This window comes from Acomys minous, assembly GCF_964271855.1.
Source record: "Acomys minous genome assembly, chromosome: 4".
NCBI lineage: Eukaryota > Metazoa > Chordata > Mammalia > Rodentia > Muridae > Acomys > Acomys minous.
Genome location: NC_140486.1, coordinates 27,640,369 through 27,657,411, shown reverse-complemented (window position 1 = coordinate 27,657,411; position 17,043 = coordinate 27,640,369). Strand labels below are relative to the sequence as shown.

Genomic DNA, 17,043 nt, shown 5'->3' with positions numbered 1-17,043 from the left:
AGAAAACTTCCTGACTAGCATTCACCGTATTGGAGGGTGCAATACAGACTCCTAACAGAGAGTAGTCAACAGTCTTACCTGAATGAGGATTTTGGTAATAAATAAATAAATAAATAAATAAATAAATAAATAAATAAATAAAATCCCCATATAAAGAATACTTAACTTCCCTTTCTGCAGAAATCGTGGCATCTAAGTAGACCACTGTCCCATGACCTCAAGCCTCAAGGCCCACCTAATCCTGCCATTTCCAACTTATTTTCTTCTACATTATCAACTGGCTTTTAAAGAGCCTACTTACTCCCTTGTCCCTTTATCCCAGGGTTCAGAGTCATCACTACATCATTCTTCTCCACTGGGTGTCTGAAATGCTCTCTTGTTGGGTCTATGGCTCATCTTATAACAGAGTCCTCTGCTGCTGTGCATGAGTCTCTGGAGTATCTCTTCTCTGTTGGAGCCATGCCAGTGCAGAGCCGTGTTCTCTGGGGACAGAGATAATTCCACATCCCTTTTCCTGGTAATGAGCCACTGACATATACATCTAAGTCACAAACTCGTATATGTTTGATCTGTATGCTTTTGAGCCTTTAAGAGTGAATATAAGCCTCAAGTCCCACTTGGCACAGACCCTGAGCCCATCCAGGGTCACTTCACAGAAGTCCCAAACACATCTGTCCTTTCTGGAGTGGTCCTGCGGTTTCCTGCGGGCCACGTTTTAACTGGACCCTTTCCAAACACCCCTGACTTGCACTGGGTCTTCCAAAGTTCAATCGCATTGCAGCTAAAGTCCATATTCACCAGACTCCCAGGAAAATTATGTAAGAATTTTCTTTTTCTTTTTTTCTTTTCTAAAATGTACTATCCATGTCTTTATTACAAGCAAAACCAAACATCCAACCAATCACAAATGAAGGGCAAACACTTCCTAGTCATCCTGAGACTTTCAATACTAGAAGAATGATTGAAAATGGGAAGAGCATATTGTGGAAGATATATAGGGAACTGGCTGGATGACAATCACAAAGTGATGGTCTTAAACAGCTGTTGTTCTCCCAGTTGGGGAGATTCCCACTGGGGAATAATATAGAGCTTATACAAGTTACCCACACCTCCTGGTCTGAGGAATTATTTTCTGAAGTATGCCCTCAACAGTACCACACCCATGTACTACTTGGATATTGCAAATACTTCAGAGAAAGAAAATAAATGATAAAAATGACGCCAAGAAAAGAAGTGATAGCAGACACATAGCTTCCAATGTAGTGACATAAGAAACAACAACAAAAAAAAAAAAACAAAGACTTGTAACTCCTTTAAAAATTATTAATCCCACAGTAGTGGCATTTAGTGAGAGTAAGTTAATGAAATCCCAGACAAAGAACTCGAAGTAAAATGTATGAATAAGTTCAAAGACACAAACAGATGAATGAAATAAGGAAAGTAATGGGTGGCATGAATAGGAATTTAACTAAGAGATGGGAATAAATGAAGAAAAGCCAACTTAAATGCTTGGAGTGAAAACAAACAAACATGGAAAGTCAAATAACTCTGTGGAAAGTCTTATCATTAGAAGGGACCAAGACAAGATGCAGCAACTGGAACAATCCAAAGTCAAAGATGAAATAATAAGGTGCCAGTGGGAATTCCAAGATATACTGGAATCCCATGGAGACCAGATTTATTGGTTAAAGGCATAGAATAAAGAGAATAACTTTTCTCAAACTATAGAAAACATTTTCAGATGAATAACAGAAAAATTCCTGGTTAGGAAAAGAGATGCCTTTCCAAAAAGAAGAGTCATTTAGGATGCTAAAGAGACAAGACCAGAACAGAACTTCTCTCATCATAACTAGAACAGGAAATACGCAGAGCAAAGGAAGCATATTGAAAATGGCATCAGATCATGCATTACAGCAGGGCCATCAGAATAACACAGATCACTCAACTGAAGCTGAAGCCAGAAGGGCTCAGAGTGATGGATTGCAAGGTTTGAACAGTAACAACTGTCAATCCAGAATACTATACGTAGCAAAAGTAAGAGAGAAATAAGAACTCTCTATGATGAAGACAAACAAACCAAACCAAACCAGACCAAAACAAAAAAACAAAAAAGAAGAAAGAAAGAAAGAAACAAACAAACAAACAAACAAACATTTTGACTACCAGGGTAGTTATATAGAAGTTACTTGAAAGAATTCTATGGACTGAAGAGAAAAATAATTCCAGTATGAGGCAAGCCAGAGGAAAAAATAAAGCATGATAGAATAAAACTAAGCACGAGAGGAAGAACGAGCAAACCCCCAATTCAAAGACTGCAAAATCAACACACGTCTGGAGTCAATACCTCACTTTCAACAAGAATTCTAAAGGTTAATGGTCTCAGTTTCCTGCTCAAAAGAGCAGCACTTGGATCAAAAAGCAGGTTGTTGCTCTGAGAATCACCTCACCACAAAAGATAGACACTGTCTCAGGGTGGAGGGTGGAGAAAGGTATGTAAGCCAATGGACTGAGAGACAAGCAGACGTTGCTGTTCTGATGTTCACACCAAAACTAGTGAGAGAAGATAAAGATGGTCACTTCATATTGATTAAGGGACCAATCAATCAAGAGGACATTATTATTCTAAACATGCATGACATGAATACAGAGGCAGCTTCATGTACTGTGGGGGTCTGCTGGGTAAGGTTGAAGTCTGAATCCTCCAGATAGCCATTTCGTGCTCAGTCTATGAAGGCGGACTCCCTTTTCTCAGCAGGGTTCTCACTCCACTTGATCTGCTAAGCCCAGATTTTATATGGAGTGTCACATAGCCTTCAAGGAAGACTACAGGCATGATACTTTCCTGATAAGGAACTTTTTCAACAAGTACAAGAAATTCCCGCATGTAGCCCACCTTATGCTGAGGATATGCTAGCCTTTAGCTAATGACCTTTAATTGTACCTAGAAGTCATCCCTTCACATACACAGTTAAGTACTGTTTTCTCCTTCTTGTGATAGGGCCCTGGGTTACTGACTTTGGAAGTCAATCTGGCACTTTCTCAAAAAATTGAGAATAGTGCTGCCCCAAGACTCAGCTACACCACTTCTGGGCATATACCTGAAAGAATCTCCACCATACAAATACATTTGCTCAAATGGGTTAATAGCAGCTTTATTCATAATAGCCAGAATCTGGAAACAACCTAGATGTCCCTCAACAGAAGAATGGATAAAGAAACTGGTACATTTACACAATGGAACACTACTCAGCTACTAACAACAAGGAAATCTTAAAAATTTGCAGGCAAATGGATGAAACTAGAAACAATCACCCTGAGTGAGGTAACCCAGACCCAGAAAGACACACATGGTACATACTCACTTGTAAGTGGGTATTAGCCCAACATAGATGTTCTCTGAGATTCTCCACCCAGTGTGGGATTGGGACAGATGCTGGGACTTGCAGCCAAACTCTGGGTGAAGTGGTGAGAGTGGTATGGAGGAGTTGGGGGGTGGGGATGAAAAGACCCAAAGGGTTCAGGAGCCCTACAAAGAGATCATCAAGGCCTAAGGATCTGAAACCAGGGTGGTGTGCACAAACTGTTGCACCAACCATCGACAATGCATGCAGAGAGCCTAGACTCCCTGTTTCTGGTTTCTCTTGACTTTGGTCTTACAGTCTTCTTGTTGACAGAATTTTTTAAATTTTATTTTCATATGTAAAAGCAAAGAGCTTTATGCTAGCATGCTAGGGCTGACTGCTCAAACAAAATGGCGACAACTGCTGATAGAATTTATAAGCCATGATAGTCACTCTCTAACACAGACTTAGTGAGGGTGAGAAGTAATGTTCAGGTGTGTGTGTCTGTGTCTGTGTGTGTATGTGTCTGCGTGTGTGTGTGTAATGTTCAGGCATGTGTGTATATGTATTTGTGTGTGTGTGTGTGTGTGTGTGTGTGTGTGAATTTTGTGAGACATAATGGACAAATCAGAGCAAGACCCATGACATAAAGGAGCAATTATATACAAGTTCCAGGGAGGTTGAGGTTACAATAGAAAATCATTTTAAGGAAGTACAGAGTTGACACAGAGAACTCTATCTCTGTCTCCTCTCTCCTCTCTCTCTCTGTCTCTCTCTGTCTCTCTCTGTGTCTCTCTCTGTGTCTCTGTCTCTGTCTCTGTCTCTCTCTCTCTCTCTCTCTCTCTCTCTCTCTCTCTCTCTCTCTCTCTCTCTCTCTCTCTGTCTTCAAGCCTGCATGTGGAGTTTTAAGACTGAGAAGAATGTATTGGGGATCATAGACAGTTGAAGAAGGACTGGGGATTGTCAGGTTCTGACACATTAATATTCATGACCCTTATCCTCAGGTTTTCCCATGGTGGCAGCTGATTGGCTGGTGTAAAGAAAAGACCTCAGAAGGGGAAATTTGTCTAATGACTTCTGATATTAACCATTTGGTCCTGTAATTTTCAGTAGCTGTGGATGAGTTGAGTTTGAGCTAGATTTTTGAATATGCCTCTCTAAGGAGAACTTTGGCATCTGCAGTCACTGTGTCAAGGAAATGAAACTGCAAGTAAAAGCTTTTCCTAAAGTAAAGACCTGTGGCAAGGAGCCCGCCATTAGCTGAGGCAAATTTCTCCAAATATTTCAAAAGCTTTTCTCCTAATGTTTCTTCATTCTTAGTTTCCAACAAATAAGGAGATTTAAGGTTTTTTTTCAGTTGTTCAACAGGCACTTGGGCGTCCTTAGCCATGAACTCCAGGGATTCATCATCCACTCCAAAGAGGGCTCGATAGTGGCTTAAACTCGCCTCCAGCTTCTCCACATCACTGTCCTTGAGGATGCCCAGTCCAGGAAGAGTTGCCACAACTCCATCCTTCATGGCTTCCAACCAGATAAACTGCTTAGCAGAGTCGTATTTTCTTTGAATGGCTGCCTCCGTAATATTAGGCACAGAAAGCATAAAATTGTGGCGCTTTTGAGCAGGAAGATCCTTTACCAGGATGTCCACCAGGTCTGGAAAATCATAGTCAGATGAGTCACGGTTAGAAATCAAGAAAACCCGAGGTTCACCAATCTTGTTGCCTCTTAAGGCATCCAGGTAGGAGTTTCGGATCTGGTTCAGAGTCTTTTCTCTGTCAAAGGTGCGTGGTTTGAACATCTTCTCATTTTCTAGATCAAAGTCCACCTTGGTTCTCACAAAGTAGTAATTCTTTCCCATATGTCTGATGGCTTTGGCGAGGTCCATTTCATGTTTTGTAAATCGTGTGGCAGAAACAATAACAAAGAAGTCATACTTTTTGAATTCTACCTTTTTCAGATAATCTTTTGGTGGAAACTTTATAGTTCCAATGCCAGGCAGGTCCCATAAAGTCAAAGTTTTTATTTTGGGGTGTTTGTATGGAGTTATCTCCATGGTTGTCTCTGTTACCCCAGTTTCAGCTGCACCTTCCTCTCCATGTTTAACCCCTCTCAGGGCATTGATGAAGCTGGATTTCCCTGCTCCAGACTCTCCTGTCACAGCAACATTTATTGGGACATTATCAATATTTTTTAATGCATCGCTGATTGCAGAGTTTGCCCCCTGAATGTTTCCTTGTTTCAGGTGTAACTCAATTAAATGGGCAGTTTCTTCAGAAATGATTTTGCTTTCTTCCTTATAATTCTTAAAATATTCAGCAAAGCTGGATTCCAAATTTCCATGGTCTTCATCCTTAGGTGTACTGGAGAAGAGCTGACCCATGACTGTGTTGGAAAGGCACTGAAAGAAGGAAGGGAGAGTAAGTTGTAAGAGATCAAAGATGCCTTTGTGCTTCACAGTGTGTTCTAGTCTCAGACTCAGTTATGTTCTGACACTAACTGGAGTTTCCATATACATTGTACTGAGTATTTTTTGCCAACAAGCTACAATCCAGATTCCTCTTGGTAGCAGACACCTCAGTGGAGGAATTGCCTCTATCACACTGGACTGGGGTCATGCCTGTGAGACATTTTCTTGATTTAGGATTAATGTGGAGGTCTCAGCCCAGGGTGAGTGTCACCAACCCTCGGCAGGTGGTCCTGGGTTGTAAATTAAAGCCAATGTTTCAACTATGGGGAGCAAGTCAATAAGCAGCATTCTCCTAATGTTCCTGCTTTAGTTTCTGCCTGACTTTGCTTCAGGATGAACTATGATCATAATGTGTAAGCCTCCCAAACCTTTTTCTCCCCAAAATTCTTTTGCTTGTGGTGTTAATCATAGCAATAGAAAAAAACTAGAATAAGTATCTACTAGCTCTCAATTATATCCTTAATTGTGAAAAAGTTAAAATTTAAAAGTAAGGGATAGGATAATAATATAAAAATATGCATGTGTTCTTCGCCTAGCATCAGTAATTATCAATCACAAACTACTGTGCTGAACAGAACCTGACTGGAGTATTCCATATGAGATCCAATGTCTTCTCTATCTGTGCACACTTGCTTCAGTGCATGCCTTCAGATGATTGGGAGCTTAACTGACTAACATACATCTAGTTTCTCAAGCTGAAAAGTAAGTAAAAATGACAAGTAATTGACTTCAGTGTTTTAATCAATACCAAATCTCTGATGATCACACAAATCTTTCTTTTATGTTTGTTTCAAAATGTCAGTAAGCCCAAGTATTGTATTTGATTGAAATACATTTTAATTTTCCTAGATTTACTTTTCTTCTATCTTTTCAGGAATTGGAACTCATGTCCATGAGGAGCATAAACTTGTAATAGTATAAAACTTTTTACCCTTAAAGTCCACGTTAAAATCCATTTATTCAATATATTTCAGTGTCCTCAAGTCTTCATTTAGATCCACTGTTTTAAACCTTTACTTCATGAAAATAATCTAATTGCGACTGCAGATGTAGGTCAGTTGGTAGAGTGCTTTCCCAGTATGAATAAGGCCTTGGGTTCAATTCCCAGCACCTCATCAAGTGCATGTGGTTGTGGATCCCTATAATTGTAGCACTCAGTACATTGCGCTAAGAGGGTCAGGACTTCAAGGTCTTCTTGGTACATAGTGGGTTAAAGGCTAGCCTTAGGTACTTAAGACCATGACACAAAGTTTATATGTCAAATCTAAAAAGTTGGCTCAGCAGGTAAATACACTTATTGCTAAGGCTAAATCCCCGAGTTTAATTGTTAGGTATTTAGTTAGTTCAGACCTCATATTTCTATCCTTTGTTCTTCACAAATCTCCCTATAAGACTTCTTCTGGCAGTAAATTGGGCCTCACCATCAGTTAAGGAAACAGCAAATCCCCGCTGTCACCCTGGAGCCTCCTCTTTCTGTTTCACCCATATCAAGTCAGTATGCAGAGTTAAGTTCTATTTCTAAATACATTCACAATTGATCGTTCCTCCTACATAATCTTCAAGACCTCATCAATCCCAGCATTGATTATGGCATCGACGTTACTGTATTTCCTGTGACTGCTCTTGCCACACCATGGATGATCAAACAGCCAGAGTTATCCTATTGACACTGAAGTCATATTATGCCAAATGGATTCTGAGAGGCACCAATAGAAATCCACATTTCACTCCGGGGACATTCATTAGGTAACCGTGTGCACAGTACATTCAGCATAACCTTTAAGTGTTAGTATTACACCTCTAACGTCACTGGTGTCTGAATCCCAGCTACATCATTAACTTGAGTTGTCTTCTCATCTTAGGACTTTGAACTTAGAGACTGCTACTTTGCCTTGTTGCTGTTCCCCGGTAGCCACATGGCTATTGACTCTCTTTCTCTATGTTCTCTTTTAGTCAGGCAAGATTCAGGAGAGCATACAAGCTGTTTTCATCTCTTCAGTTTTTCCCTCTCCTTATTTCAGTACTAACTCCTGGTTTCGTGACACAGACTCCAGTGCTACAGCTACCTGCAAGTTCTTCCCGCTGAATACCATCCCAGAAGATGAGAAGACTGTGACACAGCCAGCATTACAAAAGGAAGCAGCCTAGATGACAGCTGTTGCCACACCCTGACACAGCTCACCGTCCCCCCACAGAGGCAGAGGAGATCCTTAGCACTCATGCTTTGCCATAAAGAAAACCACAGCAAACACGAGTCTTGAGCACAGATTCTCACAGCCAGCTCCAGCAGAAGCAGGATGCAGAGGGACCTCTACTCCACAAGCCAATATGCTTGGGAATGTTAAGAATTAAATACATGCCCCTGAACGAGGAAGCAAGTTAAACCTGCGTACAACAAACCTCATACATTCTGCAGAGATATTCTACCACCTGACCTATCCATCGCACTCATTTTAAGAGGGAAGAATGAGGCAAGCAAATAAATTGGACAAGTTTTACTAAAAACAACATCCAGATCATTTCTTTCTGGTCCCTCAACTTGAATGATGACAAAAGCCATCCACAAGCCAGTCCCGCCCACCTCCCACCAAAGCTCCCTAGCTTCCAGGCTGAGGATCCTTACTGTGTGGCTCTGTCCCTAAATGTCTTGTTCCCTATCAACTCTTTAGAGAACAGAGATGGTGAGGTTAGAAGTTAGATCCGCGCACTCCTGCCCACTTACCAGAAAGTCCTGTGTCCACTAGCTTTCCTCGCTGGAGTTCATCAGCAAGAACCACTCCACTGTGCTCCAGGCTCCTTCACATGAAACCCACCCCTGCTTTGTCTGTGGAAAGCAGCAGGTTCAGGTCAGTTCAGTAAAACTTACCCTTCCGGCTTCGCCCCTCCCCTCTCAGTGTGTGTTTGCCAAACATAGCTTGTGGATAAGGTTGCTTTTCAGAATCACCGGCATTTCCAAGAAGCAGAAAGTGAAAATGAAACTGTCAGCGGTCTTGCTTTCTATTAACACCTTGTATTTTGACAAAAAGAGCCAGACAATCCTAAAAGGATAAAGTATGTTGAATGTGGGGCTCAGAAACAGAGGGGGGACATGGAGAAGCAGCTTAATAACGTGGCTGGAAGACAGCAGTGAAAGATAATCTTCCTGATCCCTGACTCCACAAATGAAGCCTGAACTGAAGTCACACAAACCATTGTCTGCAGTCCTGTGCAGATGCCAACCAATGTTAGTTTCATCCAAGACACAGCTTGTCTCATTCCTCTGACCACAGCCTTATTTCCTCACAAGATTCATGTTCCTTAATTCTTGCCAGTCTCAACTCCCTGTCATGCTAGGATTTGGTCTGGCCTGGGTTTGACAGGTCTTAGACATGTTGTCACAACCACTGTGAGTTCATATGTGGTTGTACCCTGCTGTCTCCAGAAGACACTGCTTCCTCATAGTCATCCACTGCCCTGGCTCATGTAGTCTTTTCACCTCCTCTTCCACATCACTCCTGAGCCTTTGAGGTAGAAGTATTCATGTTACATCAGTGGCTAGACATTCCCCAGTGTCTTATTCTCTGCATCATGGCCCTTGTGGCATCTGGATTGACTATCATCCACTGAAAATACAAGCATTCCTGGTAATGGATGAGTGATTCTTTACTCTGTGGGCATAATGATAAATCATAATATTACGATTTTATGAAGTGGCTAATATTATGTCCATTTAACAGAAAAGTAATAGTAACTCTCACATAGGCTATGCAATCTGTCCAGGCTGGTTTGCCACATTTGGAGCCAACTCCATAAGGAGGTTATTTGATGCTCACCTTCTTCTCTGAGGCAGGCTGGGTGTTGCAAGAGTTAACTTGTTTTATTGTCAGAGAATCTTTAGAATAATAAAAAAAAAATCTTTAAATACCATATTCTGTACATCTCTGAGGTTTTTGAAGGCCCTATTTAACTATTTTACCTCATCTATAGAATCATATTTATCTATTAGGTCTAGAGTATATATTCTTGTGATAAAATTAGACTAGTTTTTGACATGGCCATGATTTGCATCAATATACAAAATTCCATACCATTGAATTTTAAAAAAAAAAAACGTTATTGCTGAGTAACAATTAGGGCCTTGAGATGAGAAGTAGATTCAATAATCTACCTTTTGTTCTATCCTTCCTCTATATTTCTATATCCCCCTCTCCTTCTTTTCAGCTCCTATCTCCTTACCTACAAAAAAAAAGATAAAGGAAAAGAGATACATCCATGAGTCAAACCTAGTTTCCTCTCTGTAAAAGACCAATAATACTTATAACCAATTCCCAATGAAAATAGGCATCTGTAGACCAAGAGAGTAAACAGAAACCTACCCAATCCCCCTTAGAGGAAATGGGATGTCATTCTCTTAAGGTTTCTTCAGGTCGATTTAGGGTAAATAATTGCTTTGAAGGGCTCCCAGAAAAATATTGGGAAAAATAGTTAAGTAAGCCAGGGATAGCATTGTGGTCCATTTTCATAAGTTGTGAAATTCCAGGCTTAATAGGAGTCCTGTGTGGGACAGTCTGAACTGCTGGACCAATTGGGATCAGAAGCTTTCTACAATGCTGTCCTGGAAGCTGTCCTGTTCTGATGGGTACCAGCAACTGAGGAGCCTGGGGCTGGAACATGGAGGGTGCAGGATGTCAGCATCCAGCTTGCTGAGAGGAATGAATCCTGTCAGGTCTGATCCAGCGTCGATGTTCAGTTCTTTTCTTCTGAAAACATAAATCCTCACAAGCGTTCTACAGCTCTAACATTGTAATGGTACAATGTGTGCAGGATGCACAGAGCAATTAAGGCTGGTTCTCTGCTCATTGTATGGGCAGTAGTAAGACATTTGCAAATCTTCATTCAGGCCACACTAAAAATGGCCTCTATTTATAAGTCACAGAGAACCTGTGCCCAACATGAACCTTGTCTATGCATAAACCTTCCTATCCCAGCCAGGCTCAGAGCCATTCCCATGTAGTGGGATTAGCAACGTTAGTTGCCTGCTCGTTCTACAGTTTGAATTCTTTGCATACCAATTGAAGACCCCTCCCTAATCACCTCCCAGCCCCACCCCTCCCTGGTCCCCTCCCAATCCTATTCCCTCCTTCATCCCCTTTCCCTCCCACCCCTAGTCGTTAGCAAGGGGAGCCCTCCTCCCCTATCTTTGACTTCACCTTATCCAGTGTCCTCTGTACTACCTGTAACCTCTTCCTCTGTGGCCTGGCAAGGCCACCCCACCGGGGTAAAAGTGAACAACATTGGGAGGCCTGAATCCATGTCAGAAGTATTCCAAATATTGTGGGACCCAAAGGGAGACTGTGCTGCCTATCTACTACATTTGAGCAGGAGGTCTAGGTCCACATCACATATGGACCTTGATTGGCTCATCAGTCTCTGTACTGTAATGTGGTTAACCTGAATTAAGTGGCTAACAACCACTTATGAGTGAGAGTATGTCATGTGTGTCTGTCTGGGTCTGAGCTATCTCACTCCACATTATTGTCTCTAGTTCCATCCATTTGCCTGCAAATTTCGTTGTTTTTAACAGCTCAATAGTATTCCATAGTGTAAATGTACCACAGTTTCTTTATCCATTCTTTGACTGAGGGACATCTAGGTTGTTTCCAGATTCTGGCTATTACAAATAAGGCTGCTATGAACATGGTTGAGCACATGTCCTTGTTGTGTGGTAGAGCATCTTTTGGGTATATTCCAAGGAGTGGAATAGCTGGGTCTTGAGGTAGCCTTAAGGTCAACAATTAATAAATGGGACCTCATGAGGCAGAGAAGCTTCTGTAAGGCAGGAGACACTGTCAACAGAACAAAGCGACTGGGAGAAGATCTTCACCAACCCTTCATCTGACAAAGGTCTAATATCCAAAATATATAATGACCTCAAGAAATTAAACACCACCAAACCAAATAACCCAATTGAGAATTGTGGCTAATTTATATGGTTGATTTTGGAGAAGGTTTTGTGAGGTGCAGAGAAAAACGCGAATTCTTTTCGTGTTCGGGTGAAAAGTCCTGTATATATCAGTTAGGTCCATTTGGTTCATGACATCTATTAGTTTCATTGTTTCTCCATTTAGTTTCTGCTGAGATGATCTATCTATTGGTGAAAATTAGGTGTTGATGTATCCCACTATTAAAGTGTGGGGTTCAATGTGCGACATAAGCTTTAATAATGTTTCTTTTTTGAATGTGGGTGCTCCTGTATTTGGGGCATAGATATTCAAAATTGAGACATGGTCTTGGCGTATTTTTCCTTTAGTGAGTATAAAGTGTCCTTCCCCATCTCTTTTGATTAGTTTTGGTTGAAAGTCTATTTTATTAGATAGTAGAATGGCTACTCCAGCTTGTTCCTTTGGTCCATTTGCTTGGAAAACCTTTTTCCAGTCCTTTATTCTAAGGTAATGTTTACCTTTAGTGCTAAGATGTATTTCTTGTATGCAGCAGATTGATGGATTCTTTTTTTTTTTTTCCATTCTGTTAGCCTGTGTCTCTTAATTGGGGAGTTGAAGCCATTGATGTTGAGTGATATTAATGACCAGTGGTTAATGGCTCCTATTATTTTGACATTGGTAGTGGTTGTGTGTGTGTGTATGTGTGTGTGTGTGCACATGCGTGCGCATGTGTGAACATTTGTGTGTGTGTGTGTGTGTGTGTGTGTGTGTGTGTGTGTGTGTTCCTTTCTTTTGTTTTTGTGGGTGTGGGACTATTCATTTCCTCTGTTTCCCTGAGTGAAATTACCCTCCTTGGGATGAAGTTTTCCTTTTTCTGTAGAGCTGGATTTGTAGTTAGGTACTGTTTGAACTTGATTTTGTCATGGAATACCTTGTTTTCTCCATCTATGGTGATTGAGAGCTTTGCTGGGTATAGTAGTGAGGGTTGGCATCTGTGGTTTCTTAACGTCTGCACAACTTCCGTCCAGGCCCTTCTGACTTTCTTAGTCTCTGTTGAGAAGTCAGATGTAATTCTGATAGGTTTGCTTTTATATGTGACTTGGCCTTTTTCTCTTGAAGCTTTTAATATTCTTTCTTTGTTCTGTATGTTTAGTGTTTTGACTATTATGTGACAGGAGGATTTTCTTTTCTTGTCCAATCTATTAGGAGTTCTGTAGGCTTCTGCTATATTTATGAACATACCTTTCTTTAGGTTAGGGAAGTTTTCTTCCATAATTTTGTTGAATATATTTCTGGATCTTGCAGTTGGGAGTCTTCTTTTTCTTCTATCCCTATGATTCTTAGGTTTGGTCTTTTCATAGTGTCCCAAATTTCTTAGATATTCTGTGTCAAGAGCTTTTTAGATTTAGCATTTTCTTTGAGTGCTGTATCTATTTCTTCAGTCATATCTTCTATCTCTGATATTCTTTGTTCCATCTCTTGAATTCTGTTGGCCATACTTGTGTCTGTAGATTCTGGATTGTCTCAGATTATATTTTCTTCATAGCATGGATTTCCTGTTTTAGGTCATGAAACACTGTATTTATTTCTTTCTCCTGTTTGATAATAGTTTCCTCAAGTGACCTGTGCATTTCTTTGTGTATTCCAGTTCTACTTTGAGGGATTTATTTTCCTACCTTAAGGCCTCTATCATTTTCATAAGCTCAGATTTGAAATCTTTCTCTTGTACTTCAGCTGTGATATTATCTCCTGGGTTGTTGTGGTGGTGGGATTTCTGGCAGTATCCAATGGACCTGGGGGTTGTTACTTGTGTTCTTATGCTGACTTCTTCCCATTGTGATGCCTCTGTGTGGGGCCTGTGGTTGTTGGATGCTTGGGCATCCAGAGTTTTCTGGGTGATCTGTGGACAGATGCACTTGTGTTCTAGTCTGTGGCATCTGCTTGGTACTAGAACCCACTGACCCTAGAGTTTTAGTGGGGGTGCCAATGCTGTTTCTGCGCCCTGTGAAATCTGACACTGGCAGCCAGCCTCTGGGCATGTACATGAGTCCAGGATCTTGGTGGTTGCTTGCCTACCAGATGTGTGGCTCTAGCCTTCAGTCCCACCCAGTTCTTTACTGTGACCATGTTCCACACTATTTGGAGCCTTCTCGCCTGTGGGTTACTGGTGCTGTTGTTGTATGGGTCTCAGATCAGTCCTTGGGCTGCTGAACATTCATTTCCGGCCTGCTGCTCAAACAAGGTATGTGTTAGGTGTCGCCATCTTGGATCATCTCCCTACATTCTTAGTTGTACCCAGCTCTTGCAGATCTTTTCAGTCTAGCCAGCCAGCTTGCTCCATGGTTCCATCGTCTCTGCCTTCTGAGTGTGTGTGTGTGTGTGTGTGTGTGTGTGTGTGTGTGTGTGTGTACATTGTGTGGATGTTGTGTGTGTGTGTGTGTGTGTACGTTGTGTGGATGTTGTGTGTGTGCATGTGTGTACATGTGGGAGGGGGCATGCATGTGTATGCGTGCATGTGCACGTGTACGAGCAAGTGCATGTGGCTGGTGAGAGCAGAGAGTTGGATCCTCTGGAGCTGGAGCTGTGGGCAGTTGTGGGTTACTCACTGAGGGTGCTCAGATCTCTGCTCAGGGCTTCTGGGAAAGAAGTGTGTGCTCTTAATTGTGGTGCCATCTCTCCATACTTTAAAAGAAGATTTATTTTATTATTTTAGAATTACAAGTTTTTCTATGTATGTGGGTATAAGCAAGTAAAGATGTTTCTCTTTTGAGGGGAGGGGGTTATAATTTAATTACTACATTTCTCTCTTTCCTTTACTCCATCCATTTCCTCCAATATACCACTCCCTATTCTCCTTCAAATTCATGACTTCTTGTTTAATTAATTGTTATTCTGCGCATAGTTGAACACAGATATGCATAGTCCTAAACATAGCCTGTTCAGTCTGTTTAATGTCACTTGCATGTATGCGTTCAGGGCTGACGACTTGGCACTGGGCAAACAAGAAGCATGCTCTTCCCTGGGGAAGGCCACCTTCCTGCTCTCATTGCCTGTGATTCTTTGTGTAGGGTTAGGTCCTCAAGGGCTTTTACCTGTCCATCTTGGTCATCCTTTATCAGCTCATGTCTGGGCAGTCATGTTGAGACAAATAGTCCACTAAGACATAGTGCTGCCCATATTTGATGGTGAAGGTATCATTTGCTGGGACATGGGCAAATACCATGTGCCATCCCACTGAAGAAAACTGACTCTCCCTCCTTCAGCATCCATCAAGTGTCTATGGCTCCTCATCTGTGGGTGGGGCTAATTTTGAGTGCTTTGTTTAAGTAATCTATAGTTAAGTTAATCTATAGTACCTTTATTTTGTAGAACTGTTCTTAATTCACCCATTTTTTGACTAATTTGGCTAATATTTATGCTGTAATAGTAGCTTTTGAAGTGAGATAAGCTAGTTTAGAAACCTCTCATTGTAGTCCAACAGCTCCTGGGACAGAGAACAGAAAGGTCAAGGCAGCAGTAACTGTAGTGGGATCTAATAGATATAAGGAGTCATCGCACTTCTCAGGAAGAGCGCTTGTAACTCTATTAATGGGTTGTAAAGTAAAGTAAAGTTGGTGCAGCATTTCCTATCCCACATAAACCCTCACACACAGCAGGGAGTATAGATTAAGTATCATTTTCACAGAAAAAGTTCATCCTAAGGGCAGTTGTTTATCAAAGGGGAGGGTGTCTTTAGGAGTAGAATTACAATAAGAGGGAACTCTAGTGCAATGGAAACAGTGGAATACTCAGACAAAATAATGGGAATATCAGCCACAGCTTTTAAACATTAGTGGGGGCATCTTCCACATTGTCCCCTGTTGTCCTTGTATAACCCTCATTTGATGCCCCTATTCCATACTAATTTATGTTGAAAAGCCCAGGAACAGAGGGATCTCTTCTGACACAGAAAGAGTTTTCTTGTTGGCTTTTTAGTGTTACATGGACCCAAAGATTATATCCCGTATTATTAGGTACAGACAGGGTTTTCTGTGTATGTTAAATTCAATTGAACTGAATCTTTCCGGCTCCTTGTTATTTTATTAATCTGTAATTTCCCTTATCAGAACTTTTAAAAGAATATTTGATTAAGCTGAAGTCTGTATTATTACCCTGGGATTGGTCAGCTAGATTCATCCATCCCAAGTATCCTTTATCCAACAAATATCTAAAGAGGATTTCTTTCCCTTCTTTTGTCTGATCTATGGGCCCTGTGGATAAAAGCAGTGTTTTGTGTGGCAAGACAAGTCCAAGGTACTTTCTATGACAGCAGTGCCTTTTACTTCCCCTGCCAAGATGAATTTAGATTCTGTTTGCACAGGTTGGAAATAAAATAATAAAACTGCTAGCCACAGGCGGGTGTGGTGGTACACACCTGCAATGCCAGCACGTGAGAGAAAGAGGTAGGTAGATGCCTGTGAGGTCAAGGCTATCCTGGTCTGTAAAAACCAAGTCCAGGAAAGCCAATGCTACACAGAGAAACCCTGTCTTGAAAAACAAACAAAACAAAACACCCTACTAGCCATAGGATAATCATGGAGCAGATTCAACACAATCTTTACATTTCTGTTAGACAGTCAAACTTTAGAAAGTTTGATATTTGATGGTCCTTTACTGTCACTTTCCACCTCTGGGGATTGGGCATCTCTTCCTTGGGATCTATAGGTGCCTTTTTGAGGTGTGAGTGATAAATGCAGGGAGGAATTTCAGCAACCTTAACAGCAGTAGGCTTCAGGAGAATCACGATGTAAATTCCTTTCCAGCTTGAATGAAGCTGGTTGGTTTTGAAGCAGTGGACAAATATAGCATCTCCAGACTGGAAAGGTTGCTTATGCAAGTGGTACCCAACTGGTTGAGTGAAAGAGAGAAAGTCTTATCCAAGGTTAATTGCAATCCTTTAAGGACTCAGAGATTGGAGAGGGATCAGTGTAATCTGACGATAGTCCAATATGTACCTCAGGATCATGGGAAGTGGTGACACACAAATTATTTCATATGGGTGAACTTTTCTCAGTATGGGTTATGGATGATTCTGAGATGGGCATAAGGTAAGAAGTGAACTCATTTACAACCAGAGCCAAAAACTTATTTTTAACAATCCAGCATAGTGGATCCTACCTTCAAATGGAGGCAGGCAGGTTCCTTACCTCCTCATAAGCTTCCAATGACAAACTAAAGTTTAATTTCACCAAAATTCACCCTGAGATAAAAATTCATTTACCATGCTAACTTACAGAGCTATCAGTGGGGCTACAGGCAGGGGCATGATGACCCT

General features: G+C 41.3%; 1 protein-coding gene across 1 annotated transcript in view; it reads right to left on the bottom strand.

The window, feature by feature from the left end:
• Window positions 1-3,126: 3,126 nt before the first annotated feature.
• Window positions 3,127-17,043, bottom strand: part of LOC311595810 (uncharacterized protein) — a 38,182-nt gene continuing 24,265 nt past the window's right edge. The window contains exon 3 of the mRNA XM_084778768.1: window positions 3,127-5,739. Coding sequence (XP_084634894.1) covers window positions 4,477-5,739 — 1,263 coding nt within the window. The 3' untranslated portion in view covers window positions 3,127-4,476. The remainder of the gene's footprint in view (window positions 5,740-17,043) is intronic.